General features: G+C 40.6%; 3 protein-coding genes across 17 annotated transcripts in view; 1 reads left to right on the top strand and 2 right to left on the bottom strand.

Moving 5' to 3' along the window:
- caska (calcium/calmodulin-dependent serine protein kinase a) overlaps positions 1–22656 on the top strand; it is a 159796-nt gene that overhangs the window by 89457 nt on the left and 47683 nt on the right. For 9 of the 13 annotated variants that reach the window (XM_085435464.1, XM_085435474.1, XM_085435471.1 and 6 more), the window contains exons 6-11: positions 13655–13757; positions 18121–18296; positions 19305–19427; positions 21922–22005; positions 22133–22232; positions 22635–22652. In XM_085435464.1, the coding sequence (XP_085291590.1) occupies positions 13655–13757; positions 18121–18296; positions 19305–19427; positions 21922–22005; positions 22133–22232; positions 22635–22652 (604 nt within the window). The remainder of the gene's footprint in view (positions 1–13654; positions 13758–18120; positions 18297–19304; positions 19428–21921; positions 22006–22132; positions 22233–22634; positions 22653–22656) is intronic. The other 4 variants (XM_085435468.1, XM_085435465.1, XM_085435475.1 and 1 more) reach the window with 1 other exon arrangement.
- gpr82 (G protein-coupled receptor 82) lies at positions 5275–9062 on the bottom strand. Of its 2 annotated transcripts, XM_085435459.1 has the most exons (4): positions 8819–9062; positions 6827–7650; positions 6561–6695; positions 5275–6470 (listed from the first exon to the last, which is right to left on the bottom strand). In XM_085435459.1, exons 2-4 carry the CDS (start codon positions 7643–7645, stop codon positions 6228–6230), a joined length of 1197 nt encoding a protein of 398 aa, XP_085291585.1. In that variant the 5' UTR covers positions 7646–7650; positions 8819–9062; the 3' UTR covers positions 5275–6227. The 2 variants fall into 2 exon arrangements, with proteins under 2 accessions (XP_085291585.1, XP_085291586.1); XM_085435460.1 differs by lacking the exon at positions 8819–9062 and having other exon boundaries at positions 6827–7719.
- On the bottom strand, positions 10159–12814 carry gpr34b (G protein-coupled receptor 34b). 2 transcript variants are annotated; one of them, XM_085435461.1, is made up of 3 exons: positions 12425–12814; positions 11492–12041; positions 10159–11400 (listed from the first exon to the last, which is right to left on the bottom strand). In XM_085435461.1, the coding sequence occupies exons 2-3, from the start codon at positions 12010–12012 to the stop codon at positions 10839–10841; spliced, it is 1083 nt and encodes a 360-aa protein (XP_085291587.1). In that variant the 5' UTR covers positions 12013–12041; positions 12425–12814; the 3' UTR covers positions 10159–10838. The 2 variants fall into 2 exon arrangements, with proteins under 2 accessions (XP_085291587.1, XP_085291588.1); XM_085435462.1 differs by lacking the exon at positions 12425–12814 and having other exon boundaries at positions 11492–12078.

Raw genomic sequence — 22656 nt, 5'->3', positions numbered from 1 at the left:
ATAACGATGGCCCGCTAGCATGCGCTACCAAAAATAGTGCTTTGTTCTGTATCTGAGGGACGAAAGCTAAACCAGTTCCACACCACTGAAGTTGCAGCATTTTTAAAAACCAATTCTGGTTCATCTTTTTCATTCAACGATCCACTTTCGCCCTTCTCATTCTCTGTTGCCGCCATGCTTTTTCCTCCATGTGCGTATGAAAACAAAAACACTGCGCATGCATGTTTTACCCATATTCTATCGTGATATTTCATTTTCTTATCATTGCCCAACATTATACCAGTATTACCATGAACGGTATGATATGGCCCAGCCCTTATTGTGATAATCTGATGATATATATTGTTTATTGGGGTTTTCTGGTCATTTGCACCTCGACTCTTAATGCAGCAAAACTAGAGGCAGCGATGGCTGCTACTTTTCAAAGGACAGGTTTGTATTTCCTGCTATGGCATCGTACCATTTATATATTCAAGGCAATCACTAATACTTTAAATGTTTTATTATTCTGATTCTGATTATTACATTTAAACATCTTAAAATGTCAGTGACGCACAGTTTTGTAAATATCTCAGCTTACTGGTTGCTAGTTTCAGCCTGTTTACTGGAAGACAGACTGAGGTGATACAGATATCTGTCTGTCACTGTGCTTACATGTTAGACCCTATTCTCGGCTTTATTTGGGGTGGCTTTGAAGCAAATACCACTTTCTACATTTGAATGGGGAAGTGTGATTGATAGGAGACTCATTTCCCCACTGACTGCTTGTCAGTGGGGAAATGAATGTCAGCTGTTTTTACAAGGTAAAACGGTCGTTCTCCTCTCGGACCTCTTCGTGGTACACTTGGAGGACTATTAGCAGCGTCGTTAGTGCTGTTTGTGTGTTGATGGGTGGAGTGAATGGCTTTGTTAATGGCTTTCAATGGGCCTTGAGGTGTCGACCATGAAACTCAGTCATTGCAGTTTCACAGTTGAGCACAAACGTGCACAGTAATATGCATGGCACGTGCACTGCTGCTTTTAATGTGTCTGTGTATGATGGCAAAATAACACCTCTGAGTAGCCCAGTGCTTGTCAGGTTTTCTTATGAATTTGCAGCTACATTTGTTTGTTTGTCTAATCTAAACAGAGATGACTTTAGTTTCCCCTACCCCCGTGAAACGTGCTGGGAGATCAGTTAAATCAACCAGTCCATATATATGTATAAAAACAACGCTGGTTTCCTTCAACTTCAACAAAGTGGGAATCAGTCCAAGATTGTGTAGTCAACCAGGAATAAAATATTTTTCTCTTTCCCCTGTCCCTTCGTCCTCTCACATGTATAGACACAAATTGAGTAACAGCAGAAATTAAAAATTAGTGCGACAATAAAACGATTGCAGGTTGCTGCTAGTTTGCAAAGTTCACCTTATGTTAAGCCTTACAGCTGATTAAAATATAAGGAACATCAGGTGTTGTATTAATGGCAGTACATAGGAGCTGCTTCATTTGAACTTTGACTGTTTCATGCAATTCCTGTATGAGGTGCGCATTCGAAAACCTAAAGACTTGCAAAAAAAACCCCTAAATAAAACAAACCCCTGCAATCTTTACTACAGCTCGCAACTTTTCAGACATTAGCAGCAGAACACCTCCTGAAGCTGCTGGCAGTAATGCACTTTTGTGTCCGAGTGCATGTTGCATGAGCCCCACAAAAGGCATAAGAAACCACAGTCACAGTCCTCAGCAGCAGCAGAGGAAAACCACAGGAAATAATACAATGTCTGAGGAGACCCACAAACAATGCACACACCCTTGTGTAAACAGAAAGTGTATACAGATGCAAAACACGCAGAGGTCTTTTGTTGATACTCCCTAATGCAAACCTCTGGCGTTTCTAATGAAGCTGAATGATTGGGAGAGTGATGTGAATAACATTGGCAATCAGTGGGCTGCCACGGGTTAATGGGGGTAAGTAAGTGTGACTTCATTTATTTCAGCTCCCCTTCTTGCTAATATATTTCAACTGTTAATTGATAACAAACACAAACGAATACACGGGAAAACGAAAATAACCTCCAGCCATAATATTACACCAGACCACAAGTCCTGACCATCATGTTATGTCATCATGGAATGTGTTTTATTACAGAGGTTGGCTAAAGTTTACAAGTTTACACGTCAGCCATACGACTTCTGTCCCATATAGCCTGCAATAATTGCTCATTTTTTCTAACTATAGTCTGCGAGCCACTACAGCTAATGTGGCTATCATGTAATTGCTACTAGTTAAACGGCTAATGTTAGTGTGTGTGCCTTAAAGGTAATTGAAATGGGAAATCTCTTAAAATTCAATGTTGTGAATGTCCCAAGTATGAGCGACAAAACAGGAATATGTAAGGCTGGGTGGTACTGTTAGTAACGGGCTGAGTGCATCTTTTATGCATGGCAAAAATTCAAAATCTTACCAAGTACATTTGTCTAATTTCTAGTCCAAAAAAAATCTTATGACACTTAAAATAAGACACAATCAGCTACAGAGTAACATTTCAGTGAGATGTTTGAACTTGTTTTAGACAGTGCATCTTGGATATGGAGAATTTTCATTTGTTCCATTGGCACATTTTTTTCACTTACTAAAAGATATTTTTGCTTGAAATAAGTGAAAGAAAAATCTGCCAATTGAGCAAGTGAAAATTCTCCAGATCCAAGATGCACTGTCCTAAAAGTTCATCTATCTCACTGAAATGTTAAGATTTTGAATTTTTGCAGTGTGAAGGCCTTCCTCAACACAACACTTTTAACCTAACAAGAACAAGAATTCCTGTTCATGCTATATTTAAACCACACTGGGTTGTTTTGCTTTTGTTTTCTGCTACTTCTCTGTCTGTTTCCCCTTATAGAGTTTTAGAGATGTGAAAGACCCCAGTTAGCACTCATGTGTCAAGGAGCCCTTGCCTTTGCAAGCTTAAATAAGATGTGTGAGGTGTCCAGCTATAAAGTAGAAGAAAGTATTTAACAATTCAAAAGCGATATCTCAGCAGGTGTAGTCACCAGTTACATGAAAACCTTCACTTATTTTCCGGCTAGCAAAAAGCTCCAAAAATGGCCTGCAGCTGAGCTTAGCACATCTCCACTTGTTATTTTCCTCTTCTTCCAACCACCCCCGACTCACTGTGAATTCCTTCTCTCCTGGCTATGTTTCTTTGGCGTTGATTTATTTACTTATTTATTTTTTTCCTCTGGCCTGTGCCTGTCTGTCTGTGAGTATTTGGGGGAGAGCACACTGGAGGGTATCTGATACTCTCTGCTGCCTGCTTCAGTCTGAATAGCTACTGCGGCCCCTGGGGGCCAGGGGATACACATCTGCAGGAGCCACACTTCACAGAACATTGTCTTCTTGAAAACTCCCTCAACACACTCTCACACAACATCAGCACAAACAATAGTGCACAGTCTAAACCCTCAGAATCAATGGACACACAAATACTGAAAAAGACTTTTCACACACAGGCATCAAACACTGATCGCTTGTTGTTGCACATGAGGACCTCACTACAGACATTTTCATGCATGCACGAGTGCAACACCATGATGTCACGTCACAGCATGTGAATCAGAAAGAGAGAAGAGTGATTTTACCATTTTACCACTATTAAGTAATTTGTATTTGTAATGACTTGTACTTTCAGTTTACACCTGAAAGGATATTTCTTTGTTGCAATGAAATACTATCTACTGTACTACCTTTAAAACCTTTATTTATCATATACATTTTTTATTATTTAATATACCTCAAAAATAAACTACGAAAAATATCTGAGTCTTTCTGTTTTGACTGTTAAGTCTGTTTTATTTATAGTCAGTAGCACATTTAAACAGCAGAAGCTGACCTGGCCTGTGCTTTAGAGACGGGCACATTTACATTCCAGGTCTCCAAAAAATCCTTTTTCACAATACATGAAAAGCTTAACGGTGGGTTTTGCTGTATTAACTAATTATTATTAGTTAATTTTTATGGAAAGTGAAAATCACAGTGATCATTAAAATGTGTTCAGAATTAGCAAATTATTATCATAAGTCATGACACGCTGCTCTCCCCTATATAAGCTTTACTTAGTATTAGATCAATTCCAAAGTTTGTGGTATCAAACAGAAATAAGTAAATGGCAAATAGCAAAAGTGCTGTATTTACATAATGTAAACAGTTATTGATGTCAAAGTTAAAGAAACCTGAAACATCAGAATAGATAACAGAGCAGACAAATGAAATGCGTGGAGAGGAATACAGCAGAGACCTCCAAAAGGACAAAGCAATACAACTGTGGGTAGGAGCTTTAAGGTTTGAGATGAATCTCAGATATAGAAATAGTAGCAACAACAGAAAAATAAGGAGTTGATTCAAAAGTAAAAACCTACTTTTAGCTGCAGTATTTCTCTTATGGATTTTCCTTTTCTTTTCTTTTTTTAAAAAAAATTGTTTTCATGACCGTAGAACAGTCAGAGGTGTTTGTCAAGAATTCAAAAACTAAGCTGCACTTCGGGTTTAGAAGTGTTGTTTCTAAGCTCTTGACTGACTAATCTTAGATGTTTCTTGCCTTCTTTTTTTGCAGCCAGCCTCAATAAGTTGAGAAAACCATAATTCCTAATGGTCCTCTAAAACACAAAGATTTAAACGTCCAGAATGTTTGAGCAGAAATCTTGCTTAGATGCACCTGGGCTGGTAAACTCCAGGGGCAGACAAGCACAAATCTATTTGTTGTTACCTTAAATGCATATTTAAAAAAGCAACTTCCCTAAACACAAGACATCAAAGTTTTCCCGAAACTGAATTAACACTGAATTGTCAGAGCCTCGCTGCGCATACCGAACTGTTGCCTGGTGACTTTTTCTTTTTTATGTCGCGATCAATGCAGTTCCACCGTACACTGATATAGAAGACTGTAGCAGTTTTACCAGGATGCAGAGATAGAAGTGTCAGACAATTAAAAATTTCTCGGAGGAAGTCCCACGCTCGCTCAGTCCTCAAGTGAAACCTACACTATTGTCTACCAACTGCAAGGTCGGTGGTTTGATCCCCATGTGGCGACACATGCCGTCCCAGTGTAGGTTTCACTTAAGGATTGAGCGAGCGTGGGGCTTCCTCCAAGAAACACATATTTTACCCCTAATGTATTTATCTGAGTGAGTGTGTGAACGTTAGCTATAAATATAAGCACTGTGTGATTGTGTGGTATGTTGAATGGGACTGAGAAAATGCTGTGAGTATATAGAAACAGACAGAGCACAAAGTGATACAGGACATACACATATTTATTGCATGATATAAAAATAACTTTGCAACAGTAGCGAAATGTAAGTAGGACCAGAGTGTGAATGTGTAGAAGCGGTTACAGAGAGAGAGGGAGGGAAAGAATGCAGCTGGAGGCACAGAGTACTTTAACTTCAATATACTGAGACTTCATTTCAAATAAACACAAGTAAGGATATCACAAAGCAAAGGAGTGTAATTCACAGAGCTTCACAAACAACAGTAACACCACAACCAAAGTATCCATATTCAACTGAAAGCTACTTTAGGCTGCTCCATTGTCACAGGTGGTCCAACCTGATAATACAGGAAAATGAAATTTGGAATTTCTTTAGTTTATTCCTCAGGTTCAACTAATGCGTGTGTGTATGCGTGCAGTTCTTTTAAAGTCTTAACTTTTTAAAAAACATTTCTACATTTTAAGTTTTCAGGGACTGACAGTCTGACATGTTCTTGGTGCTCTGTTATCTTAGTGCAGTCTCACAGCCGAGCAATGGCTGAAGCACAGCAGGACAGAGCACGTGTGGCCAGTGGCGAGTGCTGATATTAAAAGATCACTGCACAGAGGACATTGAGCTTTAACTGTTAACGTTTGGTCAGCGCGTGTCTGATATGCTGATTTCTTTGTGAAGTAATAAGATACTCTCAGACATAACGAGGACATCATTTAAATGAAAACTTGGATTAAAGCTGCACGAGAGAGAAATTTAGACTGTGAATGCAGTCCTGGTGTATTTGGTTGAAACTGACCGTGTTACTCAAACTGACCAAGAACTTCTTGCTTTGAGTTGTAGTAATGATACAGACTTGTGAAAAGGGAAGTGTTGTGCCACTACCTTTCTCCTACTCACTGCTCGAGTTTTTTCATGAGCTGCTTTGTAAGTAGAAACTTGAGTACGTTTGCTTTCCCATGCAGTCAAAAGATGAGTATTATTAACTATATAACACTTGCATGACTGCACTCCACAGTGCCACAAACTGCGGTTTCCTCCTTCTGCTGTTCGGACTTCGGAATGGCACTTCCTGTACCTGAGCAGAACACCTGCAGTGTTGTGGAGTTTTTCTGGTTCCACCTTAAAATGTTGAGGGTTTCATTGCGGAATGTCCTGTCCAGCACAAAGTACATGATGGGGTCAGTTGAGCTTCTCAGTGCAGCAAGAAGAAACAGGCAGTTCTTCAGCTAGAGAGGGACAAGAAAACCATCATCATGTCAGATTTCCACATACTGTGGGACATTTTTACTTTCAATCTGTATATGAAAAGCAGTCACCTCGATAATGCCGGAGAATGGGTGGCAGCTGGAAGTTTCTTTGGTGGGGGAACATTGAAGGGGAGTTTCATGGACCAGAGAAAAGAAGATGGGTTTGAAGATATGGTGCGGTAGCAGGCAAACAGAAAGAATGACCTGTGTGGAGTTGGTTTTTTAAAATTTAATGAAATATGTGAAGTATATTGGAAATTTATTTGGCTCAAGAGGAGGGAATTAAGTGACTAAACAATAACATTATTTTAAAGTATAAAATTACTCATAGCCACCTGGATGACCACAATGTTTCGGAACACCCTGCTCAGCAGTCTCTGGGAGGTTGTGACTGGTGTGTTGCGACGTGAGCGCCGGATATGCCTCAGCACCGTGACGTAGGACAGCAGCACCAGCAGGTACATAACAAAGAAGAAGGCTGTAATGACCACAGTGGCAGTTTGAGACAGACTGCCTCCGAGTTCCACAGCAGGGCTGTAGCACACCTTCCCACGTCCTGATTTGTCACTTTTGGTGGTTTGGTTCATAGCCTCGTGCACTGCGTAATAAGCAGTCACTGGCACTATGCTCCCCACTGACATTAGCCACACAGTGATGCACACGACGTTGGCGAAGGACACTTTTTTGAGGCTAGCGAAGAAGGTGTGTGGCAGCAGGGTGGTGCAGGCGCTGGGCCTCGAGGCGTGGGTGTTCTGGATTAGGGACGCAAAGCGGCTGAGGGCCACCCAAGTGAGCATCATTAAGCTTATATAGATGTTAACGTGGAGCACCGGGGTAATGCCGTGCAGGACGAGCTGACACAGGACATCATTCAGACCCCAGACCAAGCCTTCGGCATAGTAGGCTGCGAGGAAGGGCGTGGTGATGGACAACAACACATTGGATATACTCAGGTGGCACAGATACATGTGGATGGGGGAGAAGCTGGAGATGCACCGCAGGAACACCCAGAGAGCGAGTGCATTCCCTGGGAGGGCGGTGAGGAAGAGGAGCGCATAGACGGAGGGAAGGAAATATAACGTTGCAGCAGTCGGGCAGAGGGAGAAGTTACAGGTGGTGGACGAAGTGTTTTCTGATGGAAACGTGCCCTCCATTTGATCTAGAACACAGAAGCTGGCTTTTAAATCTTGTTGACATCAAGGCTTCCTGAACTGTCAAAACATTTTTATTTACTTATTTTTTAGCAAAATCAGACTTGACCATTACTTCAGAATGTCTATGAGGAACTTTGAGTCTATTCAGTGACAAAGCTCCAAAATCAGCAGCTCAGATAGTCAGATGTTGTAAATATAGACTTGACCAGAAACCCTTCTTTAACCGTACACCGTAACCTGACGTGCAACTGAACGTACGGTGGGCACAGCCCGAACCGCTCTGAAGGCTGCAGCACAGGGTTAAAAAGAGTTTAAGGTTTCTAGCTGAGAGCATAACTCAGGCACAGCATGTGTCCGAGTGTGAGAGGTGTGGGATCATGACAGTTCATGATATCTTAGTAACCCACTGCAGGCTAGCATGTTATTGTTTTAGTTTTTTTTTTCTGGGTGAGAAGCTAACCTCTTATGTGTTATGTGCATGGCTTGTCAGTGCACTGGTGTCTGTGGGTGCAGAACTCCTCAAACCAACATGTACTTTCTTTAGTTGCATAGTTTAACTTACTCTTCTACAGTTCTGCTGTGCGTAGATGTAGCAAATATTATATAAATTAAAACTAAAACATGCAAAATTAATTTTGAATAACATTTTTTTTAATTGTCAGGAGGTTAAACAAACACTCCATTTTCAAAAACAAAAACTTTGAATTTTCCATCAATTATTTTACAGTTCAAGCTTTAAAGGGTTAACCTGAGCTTTGCAAGCAGTCTAACTAAATTTGTCGTCTTATATCAGAGTTGTATGCTTAGAGAATGGGCAATACCGAAGTGTCAGGCTTGTAAAATAGACACATTTTAATGCATGTTTTACAGGGATGACTGGAGAAACTGATATGCTCCTGTGTAAAACACCATAAAGTATTTAAAGAAGTAGGTCACAGAGATGACAGTTTCCTGTAGGTTTAACATTTGATCGGTGAGGAGATGATGATGATGCTCTCCAGTCTTAACTTGAATGTCCAGCACTTCTCAGTACAAGTTGTTGGAAAAGCAACAAAATTGTCAGCAATACTTTCTTTCTTTCTTTCAAAGTGATAAAATGTAACATTTAACAAATTAAGTGCACTTGACTAACACAACATTGCTCAGAGATGCGTTTGGCTTCATGATACATACCAATAACAGGTCCTCTGAGATGTTTCAATAAAAGGCTGCAGGCATCAGATGACACTGCCCCATGTGAAGTATTCTGAGGGTAGAGTAGAAACGGTGGTTTTAACAGCAGGCATGACACGCTGCTTCTCTGCAGTGTCTTCCTTGTCGAAGTGGCGCTTTATTGTAAATGGCAAGTTGTCGGTGGGGTGTGGTATTTTCGTAACTAGAATACTATGTTTTGTCTAGCAGGCTTCCTCATTTGGTTTCAGGGTATGCTGTGTATGACTTGAAAATAAGGAGCAGTTGTGTGTTGCATGTTAAGCGTTCAAATCAGTGATTCAATTTGATATTCACTTTTAAATAAAAATAAATAATTTCTCTCATTCAAATTAGTTTCCATCTTTCTGCTTATTTACTCATCCGTTCATCTTTTCTGCACACAATGTTTGGCTTGGGTTGCAAAAATGTCTAAACACTGTCCCTTTTCTGCCTTGGGGTGGCGCTGTTGTTCTAGATGAGAAGCAGAAAGAGTTGTTTGGTTCCTACACACACTTCCCTTCCATAATAAGGGACACACTGCATGATAAACATTGATTAGCACAGGACTATTTATATCCTACTTTATTTCGAAAAGCACAATTTGGCACATTAACATAAGCTTTATGAAATAAATCACACCAAGATCCAGAACAAACTTTGAAAACAGACTTCTGTAAATGTCAGAGCTTTTCTTAATACGTAAAAGGCATTTTGCCCTGTGAGAAGTGGTATTTAACAGTGAAGCCCCATGCTTTCACCTCAGTAGGCGTTTCCCTGGTTTTTTTTTCTAATGCTGTTATAAATATCATAAAGTTCAGGCTTTGATCAAATCTGCAAAGTTCCCATCACCTTTCCTTCACTTTGTCTTCAGCGTGTTTTGTTAGTGACATATGGCCATCTGCAGGGTCACACACACGTTTATATTTAAACAGTATGTGACAAATGTTTTGATAAATGCTGTGAGGGGAAGAGTATTGACTTGTTGTCATGTTTCTATCTGTGTAATTGTGGTTTGTGTCTCTCGTTTATCAGTGCTTATACTAGATTAATGCAGCATATGGGTGTGAAAGGAAATGCTCAGTCCCCGATTAAGTTCACAGTTTCACTCGAGCGGTGTAGTATGAAAACATCAGCTTATGCAAAAAAAAGCATTAAAGTCCAAGTGGTCCTGCCTTTGATGGACTTAAGTATTTTTATTTTTGCTTTTTTACTGTCACATCTGGCAAAGTCAAACACCCCTAGCTCTGTGTGTGTGTGTGTGTGTGTGTGTGTGTGTGTGTGTGTGTGTGTGTGTGTGTGTGTGTGGGTGGTGAGGGGTTGCCCTACTACTTTGCCCTCCATCTTTGAAACTATTTGGATTCAAACATCAAAACGATGCTGATGATGAAATCTCAAAATGTCTCATGGCACACAAGTACATTCAAATTTCTCTATAATAAGAAAGGACATATTTTTTAATTTGCAGGATTACTCGTAACATTAAGGACGGATTTACATGAAAAAAGTTTCCAGAGGTGTGTCTCAGGAATTTTGGGGGATTCTTTACCATCGAAGACGACACATCTACAAACCCAGTTACAGACTGGGTTTGTTACAGAAAACAAAACCCACAGTAACTTGCGGGACCACCAGCTTCAGTGTTCCTTGTCACTGCGTGTCCAAGTTTCTGGTGCAGATAGATATTCCTCTGTCGTTCCAAGTCTTATATATTGAGGCTCAGTGGAAAGAGCCCACTCCCATCATGACACAAATGTTTAATCACAGGACTAATCATAGGCCCTACAGTGTAACAGAGCCAGTACTTTTCCTCTGCATAAAATAATGCGAAGTTGTCCTAAACCTTTTCAAAATAAGCCTTAGTTCAAAGGTTTTTCTTAGGTAAGCACCAAGTAAAGGCGCACAGGCAAGAGCAGCAGCTGCCCTGTCACGCTCCTCTTCTTCTGCTGGCTTCTGTCATATTTACGTTTACGTCAGTAGAGTTATCGCTCTGCTGTGTGGGGATTTATAAACCGCTTTCTATCTTTGTATTACTAATTAGACTGGTGTTTGGGTGTTCTCTGTCAGTCCTTACATTTCTACTATCCATCTCAGCAGTGGAGCTGCTCCCACTGATGCCTGTAACATCTCTTAAGCAGATCATGTTGTTCACCAAGCGCAGCACCTCCTTCCTCACTGAAGAGGATAACAGGAAGTACATGACAGGGTCCAGGCAGCTGTTGAGGGCAGAAAACAGCAGAGCCACCTCGTTGGTTTTGTCAGCGACACACATCCAGAAACACGAAGTGTCTGTGATCTGCGTTTTTATGTAAAACACTCTGACCACGTGATAGGGCACAAAACAGATGCAGAAGAGAAAGAGGATGAAGAAGGACTTCTTGGCCGTTCGAGTGTAGCGAGTGGAGTTGGGCAGATCTGGATTTGCTTGTGATGTCCTCAGCAGCTTGAGTGCGATCTTCCCGTAGGACATCATGAGAGAGATGAAGACTAACCAAAAAAGAACCACCAAACACATGTTGATGTAAGCCTTCCACTTTGTATTATCCAGCTTCTTGTAGTGGAAACACCTGGACACAGGAAATACATTTTGTCACACAAGTTGGCCACTGCAGATCTGCAGTAAGGTAAAAAAAAAGAAGATTTAAAGGTTTTACCAACCTGCTCACATGTGGAGAGTCATTCGTTGATGACACCATCACTGAAAGGATACAAGTGGACACAATCCAGACGATGGCACACAGGGCGAAGCTGAGCTTTGTGGAGCAGAGTTTGCGCTGCATTCCTACACTTTGGTGGATCTTAAAGTAGCGATCCACACTGATCAGCCCTAACAGAGTGATGCTAATGTACATGTTCATGTAGAAGAGGTGTCCCACTACATTACACACGGTGGGATCCAGATTCCATTTGTCACCTTGGCTGTGATAGAGTATCCTGAATGGCAGACAGACCACCAGCAGCAGGTCTGCCAATGCAATGTTAATGAGAAACACTCGAACAGAGTTCTTCTTGGAGTGGACGCAGAAGAAAACCCACAGAGCCACCAGGTTCCCGACTAGACCCAGGATGAAGATTATAGAGTAGCTCACTGCCAGCAGGACCTGCAGTGTGTCGTCATCTCCACACGGGTCAAGGGTTAAGTTTGTTGTTTGGTTCTTACAGGAGAAGTTTTTTGCCATGGTGTCTTTTTTTCAGGGGATTGACAGTCCTGCAAACAGATGAGGGGCACACATGGAATAATTTGCATTTTGGGAAAGGGCTTTCATACGTACAGGTTTGTGGGTGTGAGCATTAATCTGCCCTGCAAAACACAATCTTACCATCATAACCTCAGGAACTGGAAAGCCCTAGAAACATGTGAATAACCTGTTCAAGATTTCTTTGGTATCTTTTGCACATTACCGTAGCCAAGCAGTTTTAAAATGATGTGTATGTGCTCAGTCAGTTTACTTCAAGAGAAGTATATCAAAAGATCAGTAAATGAAATAGCAGTAAAAGGAAACTGCTTACTCAACTCAAAGGTCAGCGCGATGGTGTTGCACACAGTGTGAAAAAAAAAAGAAAAAGAAAGGAACTTTTCAAAACACTCACCTAGTTACTGGAGTTCATTAAAAAAGAAGTATGCGTTCCTTTCTTTGTGTAAAGGGCTGTGTGAACGGTGAGGATCAGTTCCAACCTCACACACATACACACTTACAGGTTTTGCAGTCTTTTTGTCTTCCTCTAAGGTACTCCAGGATATCCCTGTAAGTTGAACATGCAGGAAAAATCCAAATTTGCCGCTCTGAAAAAATGGAAATAGTTCCTTGTGTCATCTCATGTTCGATTTTCTCCTGTAGTCCAACTCGCGTTGAGCAAATACTATCATCGTCACAGAATAGTACTGTGTAGACTCAGCTTCAGTTTTTTCTTTTTTTTCTTTTTGGCTTCCCTAACTGTCCTATCTCACTTTCAAGATAAGCGCCTGTCCACAGCTGTGCAGTCAGAAATGCTGAAGTGCAGAATGCGGTAATGTTGCACAGAGGAAATTTCATACTGTGGTCAGCCCCCCTCTTTTCTTCCGAGCACCATACAGAAGCAGAGAGAGAGAGAGAGAGAGAGAGGCCTTCTGATTATACATATGAGGGGAAATACTCACAGGGCATGCTTCACTTGTGTACAGTATGCTTTCCACCTTGGACTCTGGCTATTGGAGGAATCTGCAGAGTGTGGTCAACTGTGGTAATCCCCCCCCCCCCCCCCCCCCCTTTTCAAAATGGTATTTAATGTCCTCACGTAAGATTTTTAGAAAGAATTTAGAAAGGTCTGAGCAAAAGCAGAAATTTTAATACTCCGTTCAACAGCTACCGCACGGTAAAACTGTTTCTGTCTGCTGTTTTTCAGATCCGTATCAGTCCACATTAAACCACAAAGTAACACTATATCATAGAAAGGATGCTGCAGATGACCACAAATGTTAATGAAATGAAATGTGAATCTAAATAGGTGTTGCCATGTGCAAAACTGCTCGACTGAAATGTTGTGGTTGCATTACTTGATGCTTTGGGAAGAAAATAGCGATCTGTGTTTTCATGGCGTGTGACGACAGCATGATCAAAAAAAGCAAAAGTCAACGTTGTATTTAAAATAACTGGAGTCGTATAAAGACACTACAGCAAACTTCCTACTCTGATCTTCCCACACTCTCAGTTATTTGTGTGTGGCCGTGGTGGGTGGTGGTTTGGGGTGTGTCTGGCTCGTTTAATGTCTGTTATTTATAGGAGAATTTCACTCTTTAATTTGCTAAAATCTCTGTTTCCTTCTCCATTCTCTCATTCTCAGCCTCACTGCGTGTTGCTGGCATCTAAAGAGAACTCGGCTCCAGTGAAGCTGGGCGGGTTCGGAGTGGCGATCCAGCTCGGAGAGTCAGGACTGGTGGCAGGAGGTACAGTAAACACCACAACACAGCGGGATTCTCCCTGCATGCCTTGTCACCATTTGTTTAGGGAGATTTTTATTTTTTCTGACTTGTGGGAAAAGTTCCACTAAGATGGGATCAAAGAGACAGAACACGTCTCTGCTCCATAATTGAACTTATTGTTGAAGACACCATTTAAACACTTGTGACATAAGGGACACAGGGTTTATGACTCTTGTGACATAAAGAAGAACTGAGAAAAACACATAGTTATGACGCATATCGATATAATTTAGAGTGACTTTCCCAGCATATTATATATAAATACTTTACTTGAAATTATAGAATATGATATTCATGATAACTGAGCGTGTACATTCATCAGTACATCATTAATAGGATCTGCCAAAAGCTTACTGGACATATTTTTTGCTTCCAATTTGGCTGACTGGAAACAATTACAAGCTGGAAACCATTTGAATTGTTTATTCATGGATTCCAGTTCATAAATGAACAACTTAAAACTACAACAGGCAGAAACCTGTCCTGAGCCCCAATGACCATTCACAGAGACAGTGCACTCCCCTGGGTGAAAGTCATGCCTTTAAGTCATTAAGCTACCACATCTCACTGGTAAAGAAGACTTTGGTTGGAGTGAAATAGTCAGTGAGCAAAAGTGAAATGACCAAGATGCTGTAGTATAAGATACAAGATATTTTAGCGCCTCCTTCATGTTCTTGAGCAGAGGATACTCTGGAGCGTTCTTTATATAAGGAAAGGCGATGTTGGCAAGTCAATTCTGTATTACTGTGTTACTCTTATGCATCGCTAATATGTGGATATTTTTTTAAATCTCAACAGCTGTTAAACCCACAGATGATTTGTAAAGATTATGGAGCTTCATTAGTTGTGTCCTGTGTGAAACACTTTGTAAGGTGGGTTTATCAGAGTGAATTAATGATTATAGTGATTATAACTCTTGGCAGCACGGTGCCACGGTGGTAGGGCTGCTCAATTAATCGAATTTTAATCACGATTACGATCTGGGCTTTCAACGATCATTAAAAATGACTGAGCCGATTATTAGCCCCTCCCTCATTTATCCGCGACACCTTAAAGGCCGGTCCGTGAAAATATTGTCGGGCATAAACCGGTCCGTGGCGCAAAAAAGGTTGGAGACCGCTGATTAAGAGGACCCGAGGGAAGCTCGGAAAGCTAAGCAGAAGTTATTTGGAGAGGAGAGTGACTGCTGTTGGTTGAAAAGACAGGTTAAAAAAAACTTCAGTGGTGTTGCACACTATTTTATATTATTTTTTTAAAGTCATTGTAACCCTTTAAAGCCGTCAGAGCAGCACGCTCCGTTTTGTGTAACTATTTTTTAAATCCCTGTAGAACCTGAACGCGTAAGCTAGCGCAATAATTTGTTTTGCACATGAAACCAGAGGAGTTGTACTTACATCTGATGCCATCAGCTTGTCCTCGGTCACGGTTTCGTTCCACATATAGCTTTGCAAAAATTGCATAAAAAGCGCTTGCAGGAACAAAAACATAATATTCCAGAAACACGCTTTGCCGATCCGATCAGCTGTTCGTAACACTTCCCACAGTGAAACAGACACTATCACATGTCCGCCATTTCCTGGCCGAAACCGGAAGTGATGTCATTTTCGCGGAAATTGTAGTTTTTTACTTGTAGGCCTTAAACCTATACTGGTCATGTTTGACTTTTCTGAATAGTTGCTGGGATGCTTAGAACTCAAATTGCACTGCTGGAAATAGTTTATTTTGATGCACATGCTGTTTTCTTTGCAAATTTGCATCATAGGATTGTTTTTTCGTTTTTCCTGCAGTATATAAAAATTGGTGTATCTCCAAAATAAAACTATGAAGACACTCAAAATAAATTTCCTGTTGTTGTAAACTATTTCTTGCAACTTTTTTGTATTTAAAGCTTTGAGGGATAAACCTCTTATATTTCTCCAAGTAGAAATATATGTACAAAATACAAAAAACGATTTTCAATTTTTTTGTAGTTTATTGCACTTTTTTTGCAATTAATGTAATTACTGTGGACTTAATGCATACATATTATTAAAATATGGGCTATAACAGTTGTATAGCAACTTGAAATGCTCCCACAAATGGCACTACAACATGTAAAAAAATAATATAAGCTCTGGCGGACTTGGTTCTATGGTAGGTCTTAAGGGTTAAATAAATATCGTCAAATAATCGAGATCTCAATTTCAGTGAAAATAATCGTGATTATCATTTTTGCCATAATCGAGCAGCCCTACACGGTGGTTAGCACTGTTGCCGCACAGCAAGAAGGTCCTGAGTTCAATTCCACCATCAGGCCGGGGTCTTTCTGTGTGGAGTTTGCATGTTCTCCCCGTGTTTGTGTGGGTTCCCTCCGGGTACTCCGGCTTCCTCCCACCGTCCAAAGACATGCAGCTTGTGGGGATAGGCTAATTGGATAATCCAAATTGCCACTAGGTGTGAATGTGCGAGTGAATGTGAGTGTGAATGGTTGTCTGTCTCTGTGTGTTAGCCCCTGCAACAGACTGGCGACCTGTCCAGGGTGTACCCTGCCTCTCGCCCTATGACAGCTGGGATAGGCTCCAGCGCCCCCCCGCGACCCTGAAGGAGAAGCGGAAGCGAATGGATGGATGGATAGTGATTATAACTCAATTTATATAGTTTTCTCCTCATTTTGGTGTTATTTAGAATTAATTTCACTTCAGAGATCCTAAATGCTTTAATAAAGGCGAGATTTAAAGTGTTTTCATCTTAATGATGTTAGTTAAAGCACAAAAATATGAGGGGACTGCAGAGTGGGTAATATTTGTTAATATAATAATGATATTTTTAAGTTGTAATGAATGAATTGAAATGAATGAATGCTAAATGAGTAATGGGGGAGCTAAATAGCTTGCAAAAGACAACACATTGAGAACACATGGATTTCCGTGGTGCATCTTTAGGAGATCATACTTTCAGCACATCGTGCTTTCAGGCAACCTGGGTAATTTCAGTCAGGAGCTGAAAGTCCTTTCCTTCACATCTTTTCTTGACTTTGTGATATTTTCCTCTAAATTTCAAGTTAAAGGCTTTTATGAAAAGAGATAGGATGCAATTGTTTGTTTGCTTAAAAGCAACCTCTCTTTTTAGGCTACCTCACCTGATCCAACCTGAAAGTGTACCCAGTCACAGCCCTAAAGCCTTAAAACACAGGAGGAGGTGCAGAATTCCACTTTCGGTCAAGAGCACTTAATACAGTTTAACACTCATGACACTGTGTTAAGATGGTATCAGTGTTTGTTCAATGATGCCAGAAACTGACAGCCGACTTGACTTTTAAATGGAGAGCTGTCACATGGAAATTTAATAATTTTTGCTTTTTAAGAATTCATCGTCAATCTGTACACACTACGCTTAAGGTATCAACTTGGTGAAAACATTGTGTACCATACCTCAGCTAGAAAAAGAAAATCAAGTCTGAGTAAAGCTCAAACTTTCCATGTGTGGGAGTGCTCATGGCAGAGGGAGGCTTCCTTTGTCAGGAGGTATACTGGCAACTTCCTTTATAGACTGCTGATCGCAACCACATCTTGCTGATTTGGAATCAGTGTGTTGGTGCTGTTGCTAATTCTGACCAGACATTGGTTTTTGTGCTGGTTATTTCAGTTATTTCTGAGTCAGTAGTAACTCCCATGCACAGTAACTGATGTCCCGTACAAATGAAGTACCCGTTTTATGGGTCAGATTTTGTTCAGCATCTGTCAAATGCAGATGTCTAAAAGACTCACAGTCTTAACAGTTGTAGAATTTCTTAAACCTTTTAAATTAATTCATTTTAAATTAAAAGTCTTTACTTGGAGAGAAATGCACTGCTCAGCTGGTTAACTGCCTGTTTGACTGTTGAAACCAAAGTAATTAAACAGTTTTGCAGCATTTAAATTGCTGCAACTAACTTGGGATAACATCATAATTTTAGTTTCACTTTAATAAAGGACAGATAAAGTAGTAGACAGTATCAGCTACTGAGAACTTGTAAGAAATGTAAGAACGCTGCACATTAGAAACTGTCTTAGTTTTAAACCTGGATGAAAACCGTGCGCTTCCTAGTTTGCATCAAAATAGGAAGTCACCCAAAGTAAAGTATCATTTCCTCTTTTCACTTGATTGTGAGACATTACTTTCTGGTAGTTGGTAATTAGGGAAAAACAAAGGAAATAAAACTTGAACTACTTCCTTTTCAATTTCAGCAAACATAAGAATCGAAATGATTGGGGAACCAACAAGGAAGTTTCGCTGTGCGTGTTTTATTGTCAAAATGTTATTATTTTGGAACTGTTACCTGACTTGCACGCTCTGTTTGTAACTCCAGGTCGCGTAGGAACTCCCCACTTTATGGCCCCAGAGGTGGTGAAGAGAGAGCCGTATGGTAAACCCGTGGACGTGTGGGGCTGTGGCGTTATCCTCTTCATCCTCCTCTCGGGGTGTCTCCCTTTTTATGGCACCAAGGAACGTCTGTTTGAAGCCATCTGCAAGGGCAAATACAAGGTCAGGGTCCATTCAAAGTGCGGCCACAGTCTGAGCGCCGCTGTGTGTTCCTTATAAATCCTACAAAGACAAGAATCACCACATTAAGAGCAAACACTGTAGAGGTGGATTCATGCCTTATCTGGTAGATGTTTCAAAGTTCAGTCTCCTATTAAACTGCTCTAGAGCATTAATACTAACATTCATTACACATTCTCTTTAATAACAGCATTATTAATACTGGATGGAGCAGATGGCTGGGTCTGCTGAAGGTGTCTTCCTGTTAAAAGGGAGTTTTTCCTTCCCGCTATTGCCAAGTGATTGCTTCAATTTAATTCAGTTCAATTCAGTTGTATTTATACAGTGCCAAATCACAACAACATGGCCTCATGACCCTTTATATTGTCAGGTAGACCCTACAATAATACATACAGAGAATAACCCAACAATCATATGATGATTGCTTATAGGGCATCATCTGATTGTTGAACGTTTCTCTGTACTATTGTAGGGTCTTTACCTTACAAAATAAAGGCGACTGTTGCTGTAATTTGGCGCTATACAAATAAAATGGAATTAAATTATTTTTATGGAAACTAATCCTGTACCAAACACCCAACTTCTTTTAACCTGGAACTGTTGTCAAGTTGTGCATAATAATACGAATACCACTGAATATGATTTTGGCCTTTAACTTCTATCTGTTGGACTATTCACCTGTTTCTTAAAATGTTTTTTATGCCTGTGAAGCAACCTAAACCTTTATGAGATACTGGGCAATACAAATACAACTGAATTATATATATATATATATAATTCAGGTGTGTGTGTGTGTGTGTGTGTGTGTGTGTGTGTGTATATTTATATATACTATCACACCCCACATAAATGGCCACTGGAGGGATTGCAGTATTTGGCTTCATTTATTATCCCCAGAGACTGCTGTATGTATAGCACAGGGACAAATGGACGATGCCAACATGACACTTATGATTTCATATTCCTGTTTTGGTATTTTTGTGTGTGTAGATGAATCCCCGCCAGTGGAATCACATCTCAGAGAGCGCTAAGGACTTGGTGAGGCGTATGCTGATGCTGGATCCCGCCGAGAGAATCACAGTCTACGAGGCTCTTAACCACCCCTGGCTCAAGGTACTGCAGGGCACTGAGAAACATCCCATGGTGGTTGGTGTTGTGAGATCTTAAAGTCTTTGTGTCAAATCTGATATAGTTTGACCATTATGCTGGGCTCCATTTTATCCCTTTGAGGAATAGTAAGCGTGCACTGACATGTATCCAAAGTTTTGACTTCTGTAAAACTTTTAGCCTTTTTTTGACACAAGTGGAATACTAATGCCACGTCGCCTGAAGTTGACACGCAATGATCAGTCAGCTATTCAAGCAGGAAAGCAATGACAGGAAGTGCCAGCTCAGTGGTGTTGGCGCTTGTCATGTGTTGTCAGAGGAAGCTTTTATTGTGTCTTCTTCTGTGGGCAGGGATGGAGGGGTACTTAAAAATTATTTCTTGACAATTCTGCCAAGGGACTTGGAATTCATCTGGAAGTGGTCTGACACATCAATCAAATCTCTGAGTTTTAAAGGACACCCCTACTTTCAGCGTTGCACTTTACTCCGTTATAGGTGTCCCTGATTTGCTAAAGTTTAGACACATCAGTGTTTGTCTGAGAGATCGAGCTGGAGCAGTGCAAGACTCTGTTTAGTGTTGATTGCGTTCCCCTTTTTAACAGAATGTCACACAAACCCACACAGTTGTGCAGTCCATGAAACCTAACCTGAATTATTCTTTTTACCAAATTACATCAGAGGCAGAGAACCAAAAATGTGGCAAAACTCCCACTGCAGCTTTCTGACAGCCTGACGGCAACACAAACACTGTGAGGCAGCGCCATGTGGCTAATTAGCCAGAACCACGTTACTTAATAAGGTTCTGGCATAACGTTTTTGTTTGCAGCAGCCTGCCTGCAAGTGATGTTACTTTGTGTGATTTATTGTTCTCATCAGAACAGTACCAGATAAACATGCTACAGCGTTTGTTTACTTGTACCTTTAACCTGTTTCCACATATAATCTGGAATATAGATTTTAAAATGCACATAGGTTTTTACACCTGAAGAGTTCTTTTTGGAAGTTGCATCAGAAAACATCCAGCCACATTTTGCCACTTATACCCTCCAAAGTCTGTCGTAACATGTTGAAGACATTTAATTACTCTCAGTTCAGCGATCTGCTCCTGCTGTGCATCTGCCATCACACGTAGAGTTTTCAAATCAAATCAAATCAAATCACTTTCATTGTCACATCACATGTGCAGGTACATTGGTACAGCACATGTGAGTGAAATTCTTGTGTGCGAGCTTCACAAGCAACAGAGTTGTGCAAAATACAATAATGTAAACAAGCAAAATACAAGAATGGCTACATCTGAAACTAATAAATATATGTACAATATATAATAGTATATGCATTTCTGGATGTGTATACTAAATATTTTTCTACGTGTGTGTGTGTGTGTGTGTGTGTGTGTGTGTGTGTGTGTACACATATTTTACAAATTAAATAGAGTAAACAATAAATAAAATATATAAAAATATACAGAGTTGAGACATGTGCAGAACAGTGGCATTACTGTACAGTATGGAGTGCATAATGTTAAAGTTCCAGTAGTGAAGCTGAGGTGTCTATGACGTGTTCAGCAGTCTGATGGCCTGATGGAAGAAGCTGTCTCTCAGTCTGCTGGTACGGGACCGGATGCTGCAGAACCTCCTTCCTGATGGAAGTAGTCTGAACAGTTTATGGCTGGGGTGACTGGAGTCCTTGATGATCCTCCCCGCTTTCCTCAGGCACCGCTTCCTGTAGATGTCAATGAAACATAGAAAAGAAGAACAGAGTGCATATGTTAATAGAGCAGCAAGCATCATAACATATTGCAACATAGAAGTGATCGAAGCTGTAACAGGCCACATTGCTGCAACATGTGGCTTTCTTGAAAGCCTAAGGTTTGACTGCAACCACATTACTTTAATTCATGCTTTAGCCTTTAACTGAACTTTCTGTTGCAGTGCATTGTGGGTAATGTAAGTGCTAGTTTTGGGCGAGGAAATGTTTGGAATAAAGAGACTGTCCACCACGAGTCTGGGAAAATTTCAAGAGTACAAAATTAAATTATTGGACAATTTTTATTAGATTTGCAAGAGAACATGGACAAGCCTTCATCTTCCCAGGTGGATTCTTTATTTCCTCAGAGTATGAACACTGTACAGATTGTGTGATCTGTGGGTTAGCTGGTCTTGCTTTGATCCCAGTGGATTTTACTACCATTTATATCTGCATAACAGTTTGGGGGGTTTTGTTCCTTGTCCTCCAGGTACAGACAACATTTTAATTTCAGGTGTGAATGAATTATTTAGTCCATACAATAATGCATGTCCTTTAACACACCCTTTTTCATTTGACCTTCTCTGACTGGTAAAAGCCCACTGCTTTCAAAGTGTAGTGTCCAGTAAATGGTCCATGCTATAATGACAGTGCCAAACATGGCTCAGCAGAACTCAGTAGAATCATCCCAGTGTAAGAAGTCAGTTTAAGCTCGTGTAAGCAATTTTCCTCTCTGTGTTTTCTTTCTAAGGAGAGGGATCGGTATGCCTACAAAATCCACCTGCCGGAAACCGTGGAGCAGCTGAGAAAGTTCAACGCCAGGAGGAAGCTCAAGGTTTAATATTACAATATCATATTGTAATATTCAAGACTTCTGTTCATGATATCATCTCAGTGTGTATTGATGATATACGTAGCTGGGGCCACAGATGCACGTGCTCATGTTCCTGCTGTGGTTTCAGGGGGCCGTGCTAGCTGCAGTGTCCAGTCACAAGTTCAACTCCTTCTACGGAGATCCACCCGAGGAACTCCAAGACTTCTCCGATGATCCCACATCCTCAGGTAGACAAAGACACAGAAGTCAAACTCTTCTTTGTTGTCTTTTTGGCTAAATAATCACACATTCTCCGTCTAATTTCCTTCCTCTTTTTTCATGTTTGAGTTCTCCTTTCTCTGTAAGGCCCTGTGCAGGTTGTTACAAGAAAGTTTGTGCAACAAGCTCTTAAATATACACCAAAGACAAGAGCTGTAATCAGAGGATCTACTGAGTATCTCTTTATGAAGATTAAGTCTCATACAGATTCCAGCAACTGAAAACACAAATCATTTCCAGTTTATCAGTGTTAATCTCAGAGGCACTTGTGAAGCAACTGCTTCTGAATGTTTAAATGTTGATGGCAACATATGCACAATGCCAATGTTTTCATTTTTTGTGTATTTTTCTTAATGCTTCCCACATGCTAGGACTGCTAGCAGCAGAACGTAG

The sequence above is a fragment of the Copadichromis virginalis genome, linkage group LG16 (assembly GCF_057382275.1).
Source record: "Copadichromis virginalis isolate Kocher_CV1m ecotype Utaka linkage group LG16, C_Virginalis_male_GT1.1, whole genome shotgun sequence".
Taxonomy (NCBI): domain Eukaryota; kingdom Metazoa; phylum Chordata; class Actinopteri; order Cichliformes; family Cichlidae; genus Copadichromis; species Copadichromis virginalis.
Note: the sequence above shows the minus strand (reverse complement) of the source record. Positions and strands in the feature narration are given on the sequence as shown.

Bases quoted from the DNA above. Each gene is read 5' to 3' on its own strand.
- gpr82 (XM_085435459.1), bottom strand. From the start codon at position 7,645: ATGGAGGGCACGTTTCCATCAGAAAACACTTCGTCCACCACCTGTAAC. The intron at 6,696-6,826 runs GTGGCTATGAGT...AACTCCACACAG, and splicing joins GAAACATTGTGGTCATCCAG to GTCATTCTTTCTGTTTGCCT. The intron at 6,471-6,560 runs GTGACTGCTTTT...GTCCCTCTCTAG, and splicing joins CATTCTCCGGCATTATCGAG to CTGAAGAACTGCCTGTTTCT.
- gpr34b (XM_085435461.1), bottom strand. From the start codon at position 12,012: ATGGCAAAAAACTTCTCCTGTAAGAACCAAACAACAAACTTAACCCTT. The intron at 11,401-11,491 runs GTTGGTAAAACC...TCCTGTGTCCAG, and splicing joins GACTCTCCACATGTGAGCAG to GTGTTTCCACTACAAGAAGC.